General features: G+C 44.0%; 1 protein-coding gene across 3 annotated transcripts in view; it reads right to left on the reverse strand.

The window, feature by feature from the left end:
* Positions 1 to 19,299, reverse strand: part of MAP3K9 (mitogen-activated protein kinase kinase kinase 9) — an 86,422-nt gene that overhangs the window by 66,146 nt on the left and 977 nt on the right. For all 3 annotated transcript variants that reach the window (XM_016926277.4, XM_016926275.4, XM_016926276.4), the window contains exon 2: positions 11,399 to 11,812. In XM_016926277.4, coding sequence (XP_016781766.3) covers positions 11,399 to 11,812 — 414 coding nt within the window. The remainder of the gene's footprint in view (positions 1 to 11,398; positions 11,813 to 19,299) is intronic.

Genomic DNA, 19,299 nt, shown 5'->3' on the forward strand with positions numbered 1-19,299 from the left:
AGAAATATATTGCCCTCCTCCTGGGGCAAAAGCATTTTAATTATCAACTGAGAGTCCAGCAGAGCCATAAAACTGGCCAGCTGTCCCATTCAATCAAGCCAAAGGCTGTAACAGACAGGACGAGGCTGCATTTTTCAGAGGACCAAGCACTTCGAGTTAAGGCTGAGTCCAGAGGGTTCAAGACGCACGGGCCGTTTCCACAAGAGGCTTTTGCACAGTTAGAAGGGGCTGGTGGGGCTCAATCTCTTTCAGGGGCTTCAGCAGAATCAAATCTGCCTGTTTCGGTGGGAATAGTAAAACTATGCCTGGCTGGCTTAGGAGAGGGCTACTCAGGGCTGCCTAAAATCCTCCTGCACCACTTTAAAAAGGGAAATTCAGCCATATCCTGTGTGCAACTAAAATAACAAGGAATGGGAAGAAGTTTCTCGTACTCCTTAGAAAGGAAAAAAAGCACAGTGCCATTTACTGAATGCAGTGCCTGTGTGATACGGACACATAATAGCTCATATCATCTTAAAACAGTACTGCTCATTTCTGTGTTGTTCATATTTTACGGATGAGATTTCCTGTGACTCCAAGAGGTTGGCCACGTGCCCAATGTCAAGTGCTCAAGAAGTAGCTTAAATCCAAGTCTATCTAACTCCCAAGCCAGTGTTTCTTCCATTAGACCACGGTGGTTCCCAAAACCAATCTTAAGGGGAAAATGCTTTCTTCTCAGATCAAAACCTTCAAGTTTCCTAAAGAGAGCAAAAACTTTAGGGAAGTTAGGAGGGAAAGGGACATGCAACCCACAGCTTTCAATATGTCTAATGTATATGTCTCACTCTTACAGTATAGTGGATCACACAGGGGACATGTTCTTCCTGTTATTCTGCAGGTCAGTGGGGATATATGAGGCACACAATTAAAGTCGCCTAAGTGACCTTGAGCCCCACCTGGAAAAGCCCTATGTTGTTTCAAAAAAGTGAGCAGGAAGCAAGTGTAAATCAAAGCAGCAGCAAAGCTCCGAGACACCAGGATGCCCCTTGCTTAGCTCCAAGGACAGAGTAGCAGGCGACTAACTGTGTCCTGCTTCTAGGAGGAAGGCTGTCCTTGGATTATTGTGAATCTCCAGGATGGTTCATGTGACCAGAGCATCTTCTCTCAGCAAGGCCATCTGTCATGCCCTGAGCAGCAGTGGGGGAAGGGGACCACTTGTGGGCTCCTGTCAACTGTTTTCTCCACTAAATCACTCGGCAAAGATTCCCTTTCAGGAGATTCAGCCCAAGCCAGAACAAGCCCCGAAGTGGGGAACCTGAGCACATAGCAGCCTGACATGCACAGGCAGACAAACCCTGTAGTCACTAACATTCCCAAATACACAGACATTCATGCTTTAAGTCCTGGGCAGGACCTCAGAGACCACCTGTCCAAACCCCTCATTTTGCAGATGAAGAATCTGAGGTCCAGAGAGATCACAGACGTGCCCAAGGCCACCTGGCCAGTCAGTGTCAAGGACAGCCCTGGGGCCCATGTTCTTTCCACTGCACCAGAACACCTCTTACACAGATGCCCAATTTAAGTTATCTGTAATGATATTGTTTCATAACCTTCTCTGAGTCTTACAATAATAAGAGCCCTGACCTTTTCCCTCCAAAATGAATGTATCCACATTTTGCATGGAACCATTTTGTGTGGTTCCCTGGCCCTGTGTTAATCTTTACATTATAAGAGGAACAAAGTGTGGTTCTACAAGAGGCTGTCAGGGGTATTTAAGGGGACTCCACAGGAAAGACCTGGGCTCCCTGGACCTGGGATAGAAGCTACATTTTTCTCCTGACTCAACCAGACCACTGACATTACTGCTTTGTGTGCCATCCATAAGTGACCCTGAGCTACATCATCGAAACAAGGTGAAGAACCAGGTTAAGGAATGGAAAATTTTCCAAGAGATGCGGAGGAAAGGAGAAATAGGCAGGCTCTTCTCTCATCTCCTCAGAGATCCTGAAGGACAAATCTTGAACCTGAGCAATGACGGTGCCACAGACCACCCACAAACTGTGGTCAATACCTAGCTCTTACCAGGTTTGGTTGGGAGGGATGTGGGGAAGGGAAGATACAATAAAATGTATTATTTACTTTCAAGGCAATAGTAGCTCAAATCAGAGGAAACAGATCAAAGAGGAAGAGACTAAATATTCATCTGGAAATCAGACCCCACACGCCTTTCAACGCCTTTCTTGCCCTGAACTCAACCCCTCACCAAGGCTGTTTTCTGCAACTAAAAGCTCACGGTCCAGAAACCCCAACCAAGGCCCTTCATACAGCACAAGCTTCTGCTCCAACTCCAGCACAGCATTATGAGAGCTTAAAAGTTGCCTGGTGTCCTGAGCTACTTGCTGCCCCACTGAGTAAGCTGCAGAGAACCTCCACGGTGATGAAATAGGAAGAAGAGGCAGGCAGGACTCTAGAGCAACCACTGGGAAATGAAGGCACGTGGCCCACAAAGAGATCCATTCCCCTTATGAATCCTTCTCCACCAACCACAGGAAAGGATGGAGGCAAGAGAATCCAAGCACGCAATTTGCCTCCTAGGAGGCCACACTGTACGGGGCACTGGGCCTGCTGGCCTCACTGCCTGGAACCTCCTTGCCCCACCTTCCCTTTCCACTTTGTCTCCACTCTTGCCTCTCTCAGATCACGTCGGAAACAAAACTTCCTCAGAGAATTCTCCAGCACGCCTCTCGAGGCATGTCCCGTTATCAGCCATGCTCATGGTACTCACCACAGTCTTGACTTTACATTTTGTGCCACTTTATTTTGATCAAGGTCCTTCCCCCTGACCCCACAGGGAGCTCCTGGAGAGGAGGGCCTGTGTCTGTTTTTGTTTCCTGCTGTATTCTTAACACCAGGACTTAGACTGGCCCATAAAAGAAAACCAACTTTGTGCAGGAGATGGCCACAAAGGCACAGGACAAAAGGGAAAGGCAAGGTTCCCAAACCACGTTCAAGAACCGAAAGATGCAACAGGACTTGCAAGTCAGATCTCCAGCCTCAATGGTTTCTTGTGCTGAGTCCTGTTCACCCGGCTGGTTATTTGCTTCATTTCAGCTTTATTCACTTACGTATTTATTTTGGCTTGCAGAACATGTCTCTGTATTCATAGGAAACGCTACCCATCAACTGAACAGGAGGCTCTGAGACACGCCAGGTGGCTGCTAGCTAACCTCTGGCATAGCCTCCTGCAACCAAAAGATAAATCCAATTCTCTGAGCGCTTGTACACTTTCACCTGGGAAAATCCTCAAAACACATCCATCATCCTCCAACTCCCTGTTAAGAAGGAACATGTGGCAAAAACCACCAAAGGACCTGACTAAGGAAAAAAACAGGGAGAGAAATTCAGAAGTACCTGAGCCAGGTAATGCCAGAAGTATTTCATTTGGAGAGGCCTCCATGAAGCATACAAAAAGTCATTTACTTACCTCTCAAAAAGGACCAAGACTTGGGTTTTCCAGATGATACTTCACTGCCTTCCAGGTCCACTCTGGGAATGTTTTCCTGCCTATTTCATTCTCTTGTAGGAAAAAACTGCTTTTACAGCTACTCCTCATCCTTTTTCGAGGCAAGTCTAATGCCACATCATCCCTGACCAGGGTGCCTGAGCCTTAGCTGCTTCCTCCATCAGGCAGAATGGGCTCTACCATGCGTGCAGGACGACACTAGAGACTGGGATCCAGTGGGTCCCAGGGTGCCACAGGTCTGGCAGCCAGCAAACTCACCAGCCATGAGAAATCCCACACAGGAAAACCAGTCAGGAGCTTTGGCTAGTGTGTGGTCCAGGTATACTCCAGGGCTTAGAATGTTAGAGCCTGCTGAGCTGAGGCCAAGGGGAAGACAAAATCTCTATCATCCTCACACTGGTGAAAGCATGTCTTCAGCTTCCTGACCTTGTGAACTCCAAGAGAAGGTTGGAGATGAGGACAAGGTGCAAGTGAACAGAATTTGGAGAGGGAGATGCTACATGGACCTCCAGTTCCAACAGGAGCAGCCAATCCAACAATTCAACAAAACTGGAACAGGCACCATGAGGAGCGTGACAGGCAGTCCCCAAGTTGGGAACAAAGGGAGTACTGAGGTTGGACAGAACAGACTGGGAGTAGACCCGACAGCACCGGGCAGTGGTCTGCTCCAGCAGCTCCTAGCAGCCGGCAACTGGCTACAGTGGAGATGTGGGCCAGTGAGTTAGCCAGGGCTGGCGATCAGGAAAAGTGTGAAGAGGGGAGGAGGCAGAGGCGTTTGGGATTAATAACGAATGTACTGTCACAACACCACACTCCAGCATCCAAAACAGGTGGTTGGGCTCAGACAATTAAGATGGATCAAGGGCCAGGGGATTCTAACGAGGATGAAAAGCAAATTCCACATGGCCGGGCCTGGTGGCTCACGCCTGTAATCCCAACAGTTTGGGAGACCAAAGCAGGTGGATTGCTTGAGCCCAGGAGTTCAAGACCAGCCTGGGCAACACGGCGAGACCCTGTCTCTACTAAATAAAAAATAAAATAAAATAAATAAATAAATAAATAAATAATTCCACACAAGTGAGGTCTGAATGACACCCATGGGTAAGAGAAAGGGAACATTTACATTTTGGGATCCCGTAAGTAAACCAGTTCACATGATATTTCATTCATTCATTCATTCATTCCTTTTATCTATACATTTATTGAGGACCCTACTATGCACCTGGAACTATGCTGGGAGCTAAAGACACAAAACCTATTTGGAGATGTAAGGGATGCTCCTGAAATCATAGCCAAAAAAAGAGGCCAGGTTGTGTAACTTGGCAGGTTGGCTTACAGGCCAGCACAGTGTTTTGTTTCGTTATGGCCTGTGAATGCCTACCAGTGCTTTAAATTGACTCACCCTGGCTGGATGGCAGTTGAACTTGCAGCCATTAGACCAGGGGTTCTAGTCTCTTGTCACTCCAATATTCTTCTACGAACTACCAGGTAGTACACATTCATCAAATGATGACTTAGCACTGACTACAGCAAGGATATGTGATGGGCTACCAGAAGCAGCCAGGTTTGAACTGAGCACAGAAAACTGCGGAAGGGTTGGACAGGCAGAGAGATGAGGCGAGGGCACCCCTGCCAGCAAGGAGGAAAGGGGAGACCAGCTTGGCTAAAGAAGAAAGTGCCTCTAGAAGAAGAGAAGGCAGCAAAGATCTCATGATCATTTAAGCTGACATCTGAAAAGAGGAAGACAGGTGTGCCTAGCCCCAAACCAAATACAGTTCACCACTCACCTCTGCTCTTTTAGCTATAAAGTTAAGAATGAGTTGGTTGAAACCCAAAGAAGGTACAGGCAGGGGATAAATCAAACATTAATGCAAAGTGGATGCTGTGGCCTTGTGAGCAGAATGACGTTATTCCCAATTATATGAAACTAAAGCACTAGGCCACACAGAACAACGATGAAATACCCCAGCTGTCCAACAGGAGTGTGCAGGCAAGAGTGTAGTGATTAGGGCCACAAGCTGACAACACACTGACAGAGGGAGGAGAAACGCATGCTACAAGCAAAATTTTTGTTAGGCTATTATCTAGGGGTAAAAATAAACATGCAAAAATGCACAGAAAAACTGGAAAAACACACAGTGTTTTTACCCCTGTTTTTCTGTTTTCTTTTTCTTTTCTTTTTTTTTTTTTTCCAAGATGTTGTCTCACTCTGTCACCCAGGCTGGAGTGCAGTGACGCGATCTCGGCTCACTGCAACTTCTGTCTCCTGGGTTCAAACAATTCTCCTGCTTCAGCCTCCCAAGTAGCTTGAACTACAGGCACGTACCACCATGCCCGGCTAATTTTTTGTATTTTTAGTAGAGATGGGGTTTCACTGTGTTAGCCAGGATGGTCTCGATCTCCTGACCTCATGATCCACCTGTCTCGGCCTCCCAAAGTGCTAGGATTACAAGAATGAGCCACCGTGACCAGCCTCTTTTTCTTTTCCTTTTTTTTTTTTTTTTTTTTTTTTGAGATAGAGACTCACTCTGTTGCCCAGGCTGGAGTGCAGTGGCTCAGTCTTGGCTCACCACAACCTCCGCCTCCCGGGTTCAAGTGATTCTCTTGCCTCAGCTTCCTGAGTAGCTGGGACTACAGGCGCATGCCACCACGTTCGGCTATTTTTTTTGTTTGTTCTTAGTAGAGATGGGGTTTCACTATGATGGCCAGGCTGGTCTCGAACTCCTGACCTCATGATCTGCCCACCTCAGCCTCCCAAAGTGCTGGGATTACAGGCGTGAGCCACCATGCCCAGCCTCTCTTTTTCTTTTATTTATTTATTTTTTTTGAGATAGAGTCTCACTCTGTCGCCCAGGATGGAGTGCAATGTTACAATCACTGCTCACTGCAGCCTCAACTTTCCAGGCTCAAGCGATCCTCCCACCTCAGCCTCCCAAGTAGTTGGGTCCACAGGCATGCACCACCACACCCAGCTAGATTTTATTGTATTTTTTGCAGAGATGGGATTTTGTTGTGTTGCCTAGGCTGGTCTCAAACTCCTAGGCTCAAGAGATCCGCCCACCTCAGCCTCCCAAAGTGCTGGGATTACAGGCTTAAGCCACTGTGCCCAGCCCTTTTCTGTATTTTCTAAGAGAAGGAAAGAGTTATTTAATATGAATATAAAAGTAATGAGAATACCTTCACTTTCAATGTTTTTACTTTCCAAAGCTTTTTCATATTACTTGAATATTGATATCTTTACTTATTTAACTTTTTTCATTCTTTTTTCTTTTTTTTTGAACAGAGTCTGGCTCTGTCACCCAGGCTGGAGTGCAGTGGCACAATCTTAGCTCACTGCAATCTCTGCCTCCCGGGTTCAAATGATTCTGCCTCAGCCTCCCAAGTAGCTGGGATTACAGGCGCCCACCACCACCCCAGGCTAATTTTTGTATTTTAGTAGAGATGGGGTTTCACCATGTTGGCCAGACTGGTCTTGAACTCCCGACCTCGGGTGATCCTCCTCCCTCAGCCTCCCAAAGTGCTGGGATTACAGGTGTGAGCCACCACACCTGGCCACTTATATAACTTTTAATGGCCACTATTAAACTGCTCTTCTGCCCAATGCCATTACACCAAGCCACCTACTATACAAAATCCTGAAGTCCATCTACCTGCCCCCAAAAGGACAACCTTTCCATTTAAGACCATCTTTCAACAATGTGTTTGCTAACTATCACGTAACTGGTTTTCCCCAATTTGATGGAGAAGAGACACATAAATCCATTTTTATAGCCAGAGGCTTTTTACAAGTAGTTTTAGGGTGTGATGCTTAAGTTAATGATGTGATGTGGTAAAGTAGCATAAACCAGTAGTTAAGCCAGGGGTCTGAGCCACACGTCCCAGGGCCTGGCTAAACTTGTTTGGCTGTATGATGCTAGACATCTGAGGTAACAGTTCATACCGATGCATGTCCTGCATTAAGATTCCATGGTAAGACTGCTAGCTGCCAATTCCTTAGCGGCAATGCTCTTCCTTGATAACAGATCCTGATTCTCAGCTGGGTTCAATGACACCCAGCATAAAAGCCTCCATCTCCCTGTCTCCTCTCCAGCGAGTGATGGCCAGGCGACCACACTCTGTCCAATTAACACAAGCACATACGCCATGCTGGACTTCTGGGAGATTAATGGGAGCCAATTCAGCCACATGGGGCACCTTTTCTGTGCTTCTGCTTCCCCTCCTCCTTCAGGCCTGTGACTTGGACCTCATAACTGGCAGTCCAGCAGCCATCTGGACCACAGGGTGACAATGAGGATGGAAGCCAAGTACTGGGATGAGGGAGTAAAAAATAGGAGCCTGGGTCCCAGATGACAATATGGAGCTGCCCTAAAATCCTCCGGGCTTCTTTTCAAAGACAAGTCAATGTAGACCTTGTTTAGCCGCTGTTATTTTGTTTGGCTTTTCGGGCTACGTACGGTCAATCTAAACTCAATGCAGATTCTATATCAACATAGGATACTATATGCCATACACGTTTCACTGCCAGTAAACTGCAAATGACTTTTTAAAGTAGATGACCAAGATAATAAAACATTTTAATAAGACACTTTTTACTGAACCTTTCTAACAGCTAGGGGTTTATCATCAACTGCTTTCTCTTTCCCACAAAGACAGCTCCTGTGTATACATACTCTTTTCTCGAATGGTCAAAGTCAACTAACACATATAATTCCTAGTATTCTGCCCTCACATGACAATGACCAAAATCCAATTCTCTGGAACCCTTAACAAAGCAAGGAAAACAAACCAGTGTTCCCAAGTCTATAAAATACAAAGAAGTTATGGCTCCCAAGCTGGAGGCAATGGGCAAAGAAGTGGCATAACACTTCTAAGATAATTTTAAGCCTGGGCCACAAAGCAAGACTCCCGTCTCTATTAAAATAATAATAATAATAATAAATTGTTTAAAAAAAAGGCTTGGTGCACTGGCTCACGCCTGTAGTCCCAGAACTTTGAGAGACTGAGGCAGGTGGATCACCTGAGGTCAGGAGTTCGAGACCAGGCTGGCCAACATGGCGAAACCCCACCTCTACTAAAAATACAAAAATTAGCCAGGTGTGGTGGCAGGCTCCTGTAATCCCAGCTACTCAGGAGGCTGAGGCAGGAGAATTACTTGAACCTGGGAGGCGGCGGTTGCAGTAAGCCGAGATCACACCACTGCACTCCAGCCCGGGTGACAAAGTGAGACCCTGTCTCTAAAAAAAATAAATAAATAAAATTAAAATAAAATACAATCATTTTCAAGTCATGTACACATTGCAATGGAGTAAGAATGGTGGTATCATCGAGGCTCATATTAGACGTATACAATCCTTGGCAAACATCCACCCACAGACAAATGTCAAAGTGCTACCCCACCATACATGTAAGATTTACAACTAGCATCAACATCAGCGCCAACCATGCAGTCCAATGGACCATAAACATTACTGGGCATCAACTGTATTGAGAAGGTCCTTTAAAATACTGCCGAATGTTTAAGTATTATACAACTTCTGCAATCCTGATGGCTCCCCTTGGCAATCCTAAAACCCACATAAGGAAAAAGAAAGGACCAGAGTTTTGTCTCCTGAATAACAGAATGACACTCAGGTCTCTTGCCCTCTCCTACAAACAGCAGAACCTTAACAGGGTAACTTTTCCTGCATAAGAGCCTCCACTCCTAAATACAAATCTCATAAGAGGTAAAAACGTGTATGAAGAGCTTAAAATTATACTCAAATTCAAAACTTCATCAAGTAAACTATTAACTTTTACAACTTTGTTATCCTAACCCAACTTTCTAAATGGGTTCAATTATGTAACTTTACAATACTTTGCCTACTTCTCTCAACATGATAAAAATATTAGAAAAAGTAAAATAAAGAAAATTCAGCTTCTCCATCACATTTTCCAAGCAATATATCTGCTTCTTTTTACCCCATCACTTAAAGCAATCTCTAGGTAGAAATTACTTTGAAAAGAGGTCACCAAAAGTTTTAATTTATTTAAAGAATAGAATTTGAGTGGGGGTGGGGCGGGGATGAAAATCATCATGATAAAGAGACAGGAAAATGGCAAAGGGAAAAAGAGAAACCAGATTTTTTACGTAACTTAAATACTTCACATGCATCATATCTAAAATACATATCTAATGTTCCATACCCTTACAAGAAGGAGTTTTTCTATTATTAAGGGGGAAAAGAACACAGGTAGAAAAGATAAATGTATATTTGTATATGCATAAACCAGATACGCTTTAAAAATGTCGGGAAGGATATGCCAAATGTAATAGTTGTTCTCTCTAAAGGGAAACATTATAGGTTAACTTCCTCTTCTTTTTAGCTGCACTTTCGAATTTTCTACAATAGACACTTACTACTTACATAATTTTTTTTTAAGAGATGGGGTCTCGCTATGTTGCCCAGGCTGGTCTCAAACTCCTGGGCTCAAGCAATCCTCTTCCCCCTCAAGCCTCAGCTTCCCCAAAGTGCTGGGATTACAGACGTGAGCCACTGTACCCCGCCACTACTTACATAATTTTTAAATGTAGTTTTTTTGTTTGTTTTTTTGAGATGGAGTCTCGCTCTGTCACCCAGGCTGGAGTGCAGAGGCACAATCTCGGCTCACTGCAAGCTCCACCTCCCGGGTTCACGCCATTCTCCTGCCTCAGCCTCCCGAGTAGCTGGGACTACAGGCGCCCGCCACCATGTCCGGCTAATTTTTTGTATTTTTAGTGGAGACGGGGTTTCACCGTGTTAGCCAGGATGGTCTCGATCTCCTGACCTCATGATCCGCCCGCCTTGGCCTCCCAAAGTGCTGGGATTACAGGCGTGAGCCACCACGCCTGGCCTTAAAATGTAGTTTTTAAAGTAAACAGATTCACCATAGTATCAACAGAAAAATAAACCACATCTGGAACAGCCTGGAGCAAAACAAAGTCTGAAGGATTTCTAGGCTCAAAGCTGAATGCAAAGAGAGTGAAGTCCCTGGGGGCCCATGCTTCCCCCCAACAAAGTCCTTCAACTCAAATGCCCTCCTCTCTGGGACAGGATGCTCCAAGTGATTTTAAGTACATACCATTATGCAATTGTGTCCTCTTTACCACCCAGTTTAGGCGAGAGAGAGCACAAACTACCACAGAAAAGAAGCGTATTCCTAGCCCCGCTGAGTCAGCCAACGTGAAGGACTGGAGCTTCTACCAACTCACCATTTAATATTTAACATTTGCTTTAAATCCAGTTTATGGATTCTGGATGTTTAATAAAGAGTTGCTTCTCAGTTCCCTGCTATTAAACACTAGGTAATTACGGCATTTAATTAATACCACCCTTGGGCTACCAGGAGGTTGGTGATATTACCAGGAAGTCATGCTCTCCAAATGGACATCACCATCTGAATCAGCTCACAGTTTAAAGAATAGCATTCTCTTCTTATAGTCCCTTCTGTGATGGGTATCTCAAGTTGAGGTGTTTAGGTAAACATTCAAACAGATAATAAAGGCTTGCTCTACCTCTTGTTCCACAAAGAGGAAAATCCCTTTTGTGATAATATTCACACTTCCCACAAGTTTTGTGCACAGCATATCAGAATTACACATTCTGATATGTGGAAAAATAGTAGGGAAGGCCACTCTAGACTGCTAAAAAAAAAAGCTCAAAATTATCCCAAACTCCTCAGGCGCCTCTTTCCTCTCTTCCTAAACCAATCTTTCTTGGCACTCATCTCACCTCCTACATCTCCATTCAAGGATGGAATGTGTTTAAGCAAGGAGTTTCACTGCCCTCTAAGGTTCCATTAGAAGTCCACTCCTACTGACGTCGTGGGATACAACTGCAACTGCTCTGAGCCCCTCCAGCCCCATCTCTTCATACTCACTGTTGCTGGACTTAAGGTCGCGGTGGATGATGGGAACAATTGCCTCATCATGTAAGTAGTTCATCCCTCTGGCAATCTGCACAGCCCAATTCACCAGGATGTCTGGGGGAATCCTTTTCCCAGATAACACTCTATTCAAAGGTCCTCCACGAGCAAACTCCATGACCAAGCAGAGGTTGGGCTCCTTCAGACAGACCCCTCTTAGGGCAATGATGTTGGGGTGCTTCAGCATGGCGAAGAGCTTGGCCTCTTGGCGAACATTCTCTATGGTCTGGCTGATGTCCTCATCAGGGTCGTGGCGAGCTGCTTTCACAGCAACCTCATCCCCTATCCAGAAAGCACGATAGACCTTCCCAAAGCCCCCGATGCCAATAATCTCTTCCAAGGTGAGCTCCGCAAAATCAATTTCTAACACTGAGAAAGGGAAGAAAAAAAGAAGCAAGTCAAAAACATCTTGAAAACATCGTATTTAACCTTTCATTTACCTGAGTGGGTAAACACGGCAAGTTGTCTGTTTACTGGGCCTTTCTGTCTCCCCATTATAAAGCAAATTCCATAAGGGCAGGAACTGCAATCAACTTATTTTCCTTTGCATTTTCCTTAGTGACAGTCAGCACATGGTAGGCATTCTATAAACATTCATGAAAAAAAAATCCCACCTGGAAAATCATGCAGAATCCTGTACCAAAACCAACTATTGTCACTAAAGGGAATATGGGAGAGGTCCTTTTTTTTCTTTTCTTTCTTCCTTTAAAATACATTTAAATATAGAGATGGGGTTTTGCCATGTTGCCCAGGCTGGTCTTGAATGCCTGAGCTCAAGCAATCCTCCCGCCTCGGCCTCCCAAAGTGCTGAGATTACAGGCATAAGCCACTGCACCTGGCCGAGATCCTTTCTTTGAGACTTACTCAGCTTTACTGTGTACTCAGTGGTGAGAAGCACCCAACTCAGTGCCAAGGCAGACACCCAACAACCAAACCATAGGATGAGAAGAGCTTCTGCAGAAGTATGATTAGAGGCTTAGGAAAATCACTAGCTCCCACAGCAGCACGGAGCACTCAGGGGGTGAGTGGGGAAAGGATTCTCAGGGAAGGCAACATTTGAAATGGGCCCTAAAGAGTGAGTGGGAGAGATCTCAGGCGATGAAGGAAATCAGGGCAGGGAAGGACAATCAGGCAGAGGGAAGGACAGGAGCCAAGAACATGGAGTAGGAAGTATACGGTATATTAGGACCTCCAGGGAGTCTGCTGTGGCCAGGTCATGTGCATCAGGATTGGAGACGAGGCTCAAAGCCTTGTTGAGGGTAACCAGGCCAGGAAATGTCTTTAAAGCCATTCTGAGGGGCTTGAACATCACACTGTAAACAAGAGGAGTCATGTATCTTTCAGAAAAGGAATGTTGTTAGACCTGTAATTTAGAAAGGAAATCAACTCTGGCAGCCACTGGAAACTAACCTGGAGGACACAGACCCAACAGCAAAAGGACCCCCTAAGGAGGCCTTGCAGCTCAGAGGTCTGAACCTCAGCAGCAGTGAATATAGGAAGTACGCAGTCAATTTGGGAGAGTTTCAGAACTTGGTTCTACCTGGACCTGGAGACTGAAACATGGGAAAGGAGCCTCATAAGAGATATCTTACTCCAGCAGTCATCTGTGCCTCAGTTCAAGCCCTGATGATCCCAGTATCCCACCCAGTATCCCAACCAATCATTCTCCTTCCCAAATCCAGAGTTTGAACCTAAGGTACTTGATTATATATTTTGTTGTGTGTGGAAAGGCTTTCATGGGTAGATAATAATAGCTGCCAGTGATTATAAAGCGAGCTACATGTGGTGCTAAGTGCTATATGAGCAAAGTGTGTTTTGTTTCTTGCATGAAACCCTGTTCTCTATCTTCTTTTTTCTTTTGTCTTTACCTGGCTGATTCATACTCATACCTCAGGTCTTAAATATCAGTTTCATAGTGGAACTTCTCCATCACCAAGACCAAATGAGGTCAGGCCCCTATCAAACACTTCCATGGCAGTTTCCATTCCACAAGAGGCATCAAGGTTATAATTACTTAATTACTTGTTCAATGCCTATTGTCCAGGCCAGATTATGAGACCCACAAGGGCAGAGATTCTGTCTGCCCTATTCACCGCTGCACTTGCCATGCCAAACATTTTGTAGGTAACCAAGAGATCCTTGAAATAAAATGGAAAAAAAATCTACTTGATATGGTTTGGATATTTGACCCCTCTGATTATCATGTTGAAATGTAAGCCCCAGTGCTGGCAGTGGGGCCTGGTGGGAGGTGTTTGGGTCATGAGGGCCGATCCCCCATGAATGGCTTGGCACCCTCCTCACAGTAATAAGTGAGTTCTTGCTCGAATTCACACAAGATCTGGTTGTTTAAAAGAGTGTGACACCTATCTAGTTTTTCTCTCTTGCTCCTGGCTCCCACCGCGTGACATGCCTGCTCCCACTTCACCTTCCGCCATGAATAAAAGCTCCCTGAGGCCTCACCAGAGCCAAGCAGATGCTGGTGCCATGCTTCCCGTACAGGCTGCAGAACTGTGAGCCAGTTAAACTTTTTTTCTTTATAAATTACCCAGCCTCAGGTATTCCTTCATAGCAGTGCAGGAATGGACTAACACACTATCTCAGGAGGAAATAAACCAAATTCAGATCTTAAAAAAAAAAAAAAAAAAAAAACTGAACTGGAACTAGACCTTCTGAAACAAATACAGAAAATAATCACACTTTACTAAAAAAAAAAAAAAAAAAAACTAAGAAAACAAAGATACATTTCTGAACTTTTGACAAGACCAAAAGAGGAACTGCCACTGCTGACTATTCCCTTCCTTACTCAGCCAGCCCTGTAACGCCTCCGTTCTCCACTCAGACGCTGGTGGTGCTAAAAAATCTGTTCTTGCTTAATTATAGCACCTCTATCCCATCTGAGGTTAGCCCATCTGTATTTTGTAATGCAACTGGCAGTCTGCACAAAGGAAACTCTTAGGTGGATGTTAGGTGGATAGTCTTTAGATATACAAAAAGTATAGCCCATCCAGACCCCAAAATTCCAACTGTTTAAAGAGGTTATCACCTTATCCAGCAATCTTCCTGAAGAATGAATGTCATGGCAGAACATTGTAGACTAGCAATCGGCATCCATTCCAAAATCCTTCTAGCACAAATTTCAGTACTACAGAGGCTAGGAAGCTAAAAACTACATTTCCCAGACTCCTTTACAGCTAAAGTTCTGAATGCAGATTAAGTTCTGCCGATTAGATGCACAATACTTGAAAGGCAGAAGTGAGATGAAGACCATGTTCTTGCTGCAGGGATTTTTTGCATCAGCATGTTGGTGTCCAATCACTAAGTCTGTAGATGTGGAGAGGAATGTTTCATAGCCAAGTGGTTGCCTAATCTCTGGGCTGCAGACACAACAGGGTGTTTTTGAAGCCAACAGCTTCAATGGCAGCTCCTGATTCTGTATGTTCCCAATTAGAGAAGTAGCAGCTGACCTGGTGGGCCAGTTCTGCTATGTTCTGGGAGTTGTTCACATAGGTCCAGCTGAGAGCCTCTTCTCTCAGCCCTTCCAACAATTCTGCAAGCACAGAATTTCCTGTGCTAAATCTCTTTCTTGCTCAAAATAGCTTGAGAGTTTCTGAGCCCCAAAATGAATCCTGACTGATTACTAATTTGTGCCTGATGTCATCTATATGAATGAGAAAAATATGCCTATGTTATGAAGAAAGATTAGAAACCCTCTTGGAGAAATACATGTTAAGAGTCTTCCTGGTCATGGAGGGAGGAACATTCATGTTTTTCTAGCAGCTTTTACACATACGAAAAGATGTGTGATTACTTAACAAATTTGTATCTGTTTTCTTATTTCCTCAACTGAGTATCTGAATTCTCCTTAAGGGAATTTTAACTATTGTACTTTCTCTTGTACCCTCCCTTCTTTCCTCCAGTCTTAAGCATAGTTGTAAACACACAGTAGGTGTTAAATATTCATTTAAATGCAGGAGGGATTGAAAAAATAAATGCAGGGAGGTTTAAAAGATATGATTCAGTACTAGGGTGCTGAAAGGACAGCTCCTCTAAAAACCTCTGCAGGGAAGGGAAAGCAATAACCTCTCTTTGGGTAGAACAGAAAAATCTCAGGTTCTTGCTATTTAGTTAAGCAAATATTATGACCTGACTCCAAGAAAAGTATAGAACACAACTTTCAAGCAGATAAAAGACAGAACCCAGGAAGAAGGGAGGGAGGAAGGACCTTCTTTTTCCTTCCCTGCTCAGTCCCTTGGGATAGGAACGAAGGAACTAGACCTTCAGCTGCAGCAGAGTATGTGGGGCTCTCCTTCCCTTCCCTGCTCCAGTCAAGACCTGGTTTTAAGTAAGAATCAGGTCAAGCTGCATTCAGCACATTTTTCAGTTTCTGTGGAAGGATATTTCCAGGAATATCAGGAATAAATCCTTAGTTCTTCCATTTTTAAAGTCAAGATGTTATTCCCTCTCAATCGTATGCTTGGAAACTGAATGTTTAGGCACATTTTGGTGGGTTTTGAGTAAGTGAATGGTATATACTTCACTCACTTAAAAATCTTAGGTACATCTGAAAATATGTCCTTCTATTTCTAGTGGAGGTAGATAACAAAAAACATAAACTAATAACCTTAATGTATGCCCTGTTTGAAAACTGAAACAACTCTCTTGTAAGAGAAACTTTCATATAATACCTAGGATTGCATCTCCCAAGATAATGAGTTTGGAACTGTACATTTTTCATCTTTCACTAAAATAAAGACGATGGATGAGCTCCTGGGTTATTTATATTTGTCATCCATAGACAGCTAAACTCTAACCAGTACCTACAATGGAGAGGATTAAAGCATTATATGAATGTAAAATGATTTATAATATCATTTTTATATGTTTTCTTTGCCATAATATTTAGTAATTTCCCCTTCCGTTTTGAATAAAGTTTGAGGCCAGATACAGTGGCTTACGCCTATAATCCCAACACTTTGGAAGGCTGAGGTGGGAGGAATGATTGAAGCCAAGAGTTTGAAACCAGCCTGGGCAACAAAGCAAGACCTCACCTCTGTTAAAAAAGTAAATAAAAATAATCGGCTGGGCATGGTGGCATGCGCCTCTGGTCCCAGCTTCCTTGGGAGGCTGGGGTGGGAGGATCTCTTAAGCCCAGGAGTTCAAGGTTGCAATGAGCTATGATTATGCCACTGCACTTCAGCCTGGGCGACAGAGTGAAACCCTGTCCCTAAAAATTAAAAAAAACAAAAAAAGCTTTTAAATCAAGTTTGAAGCTAAATTTTCACTTTAAGAAGCAATAATATGAAACTAAAGCTGAACAGTATTGCTTGACTTAATGTCTTCTATTCATGGTCCAGAATGCAACGTCACAACACATGCTCAGAGGAGAAGTTCAAAAGGGTAACTCTGGCGATGAAGTGTCAGTGGCTCAATTTCATTCCAAGTCTTCGGAGACAAGGTTTGTCAATCGTCTTCACTTTCCGAGTGACACAAACTGATCTGGTAGAGCACATAGACTTCAATGACCGCCCATGTTCACCCTCTGATGAACCAAGGCACTGCACTGAAGTTTTATATTTACATAGTTAATCTCCCTCATGTAACTTATAAGCACCTTCTGATCTTATCACTTCTTTATGTCCTGGTACTTAACACAGTGTACAGTATCTATCACTCACTAGGTACTCAATAATTAGTTTTTGACTGAAACTAAATTTTCTGAATTATCAAAAATTAATTCTAGTCAAGATCAGAACTCCTAGTGAGGCCAAATAAAAGAACGTGTCAGGTCTTTCAAATGCCATATTCTTCAAGTCAATTCTTTCCATTAGAACAAGTTACTTCCTACTTTCTCAACATCTGGGTTCCAGATTTAGGAATCCACTCTATCCAAGATAACCTGTATGACAATGAAGATAAGTCCTGGCCACCAAATGAAGAAGTAGCACGCTGCTGCCATGCCTAGCTCTGTGGACAGTTTTTCAGCCTACGTCATACTGACTCTTGACTGCTCTAGCAGCCAGAGCACAAGATATTGAAGAAACCGAGTTCCTGATCACGAACCTCACCTAGCTCTTCTGCTTTGACATTAGCTGTCCTGAAAACAAAATCACAAAACTTCACCCACAGAATCAAAATCTGACTTATGTTTAAAATGACACTGTTTTCTAACATGCCAGGCTATTCATATTTCTTCCAATATATGACCAAGTTCATTTTCAACACTTTCAAAACACTATGCTAGGATGCTTAGCCTTAAGGCTACCAAACTAGTCCCAAAAAGATGTAGTATCTGGAAACAACTTAAAGTAATTTGCTACCACCAGGCATTTTAAAGATCAAAATGAAGAAAAATGAAGTTTTAAACTGAATGAGAGGGAGAGGGGGAACCTAAAGATTTGAACATCGATTTGATAGTCAAAACACCAACAGAAAAAGAAGAGCAGAAAAACAAGTGAAGAGGCTATGATTTTGATATTATGTGCTAGTTTTTAAAAAACATCTTAAGATAGGCCAGACACGGTGGCTCACGCCTGTAATCCAACACTTTGGGAGGCCGAGGCGTGCGGATCACTTGAGGTCAGGAGTTCGAGACCAGTTTGGCCAATATTGTGAACCTCATCTCTACTAAAAATGCAAAAATTAGCCAGGCATGGTGGCGGGCACCTGTAATCCCAGCTACTCAGGAGGCTGAGGCAGGAGAATTGCTTGAACCCGGGAGGCAGAGGTTGCAGTGAGCTGAGATTGCACCACTGAACTCCAACCTGGGAGACAACGAGACTCTGTCTCAAAAAAACAAAAAAACAAAAAAACTCAAGATTAAAGTAACACAATTGCTGGGGTAAAAAATAAGTTACAGAGCCAAAAACGTAACTGTTACAAAGGAAATCTTAAAACTAAATATTTAAAGTTGGTCCTTGCTAATGACGTTTTAAAAAATCAACTAAGATGAAAGTACACAAAATAAGGAATAAACAGTAATTAATACATATTAACAATACCTTTTTAACAGATAAGAGATTATGGAAACTCTCAAATACAAAACAGTGTAAACTGCACTAAAGAGATATTTACATGTTTTTTCTGAAATAAACTAGTATGATTAAGGGATTGCGATGGCAATTTAACTCCCTTGAAAAAAAAAAGATTTCATTATAGGGTATGAAATATGGGGCTCCTGGAAAATTGACGGAAACCAGGACACTGGGAGAAAGGCCCTGGGAGGGACCCCTGAGCATGGTCCCCCTGAGATTTGACCAGTTCCAAATATAGGCAAGGATCTAGGATGAGAAGAAAGAAGAAAATGTATTTCCCAAACAGCCTCACTGTCAAAGGACTGGGATTCAGCCACTGTACCTTGCAATCCTGATCTCCCATGGGGGAACGACATACTTTTTCCTCTCTAATCATCACTTGTCCCACCCCCACTCTCAACACACACATCCCTCTTAGCACATTAATCAGTGAGACTCCTAAAGGTGCAACTTCTGAGATATAAGAAATAGGATCCAAGAAATCAACCCGACATTTTACAGGCACCTGAGCCTTGAGTTCACACATGCTTCCGGGACTTGTGAGCCAGCTCAGCCCTGCGGAGACACCCCCATCTCTTTGAAAGCAAATGCCTTTAGGAGGCGGGGGACAGGCGTTAGAAGAGGTGGTGGCAAGGTCCCTGATTTGGGGACTAAGGCTAGGACACTAACCACCAGCTTGCCATAAACACTTCCAGATTGGGAATGGGGGGCGGCGGGGGGGTGGGTAAGAGAAGGGACTGGGAAACTGGCAAATTCTCAGACTGGGACTTCAGGATGTGGAAATCGGGAGCCACTGCTGAGGTGGCCAAATGAAGGTGAAGAAGC

Source organism: Pan troglodytes, chromosome 15, assembly GCF_028858775.2.
Source record: "Pan troglodytes isolate AG18354 chromosome 15, NHGRI_mPanTro3-v2.0_pri, whole genome shotgun sequence".
Lineage (NCBI taxonomy): Eukaryota > Metazoa > Chordata > Mammalia > Primates > Hominidae > Pan > Pan troglodytes.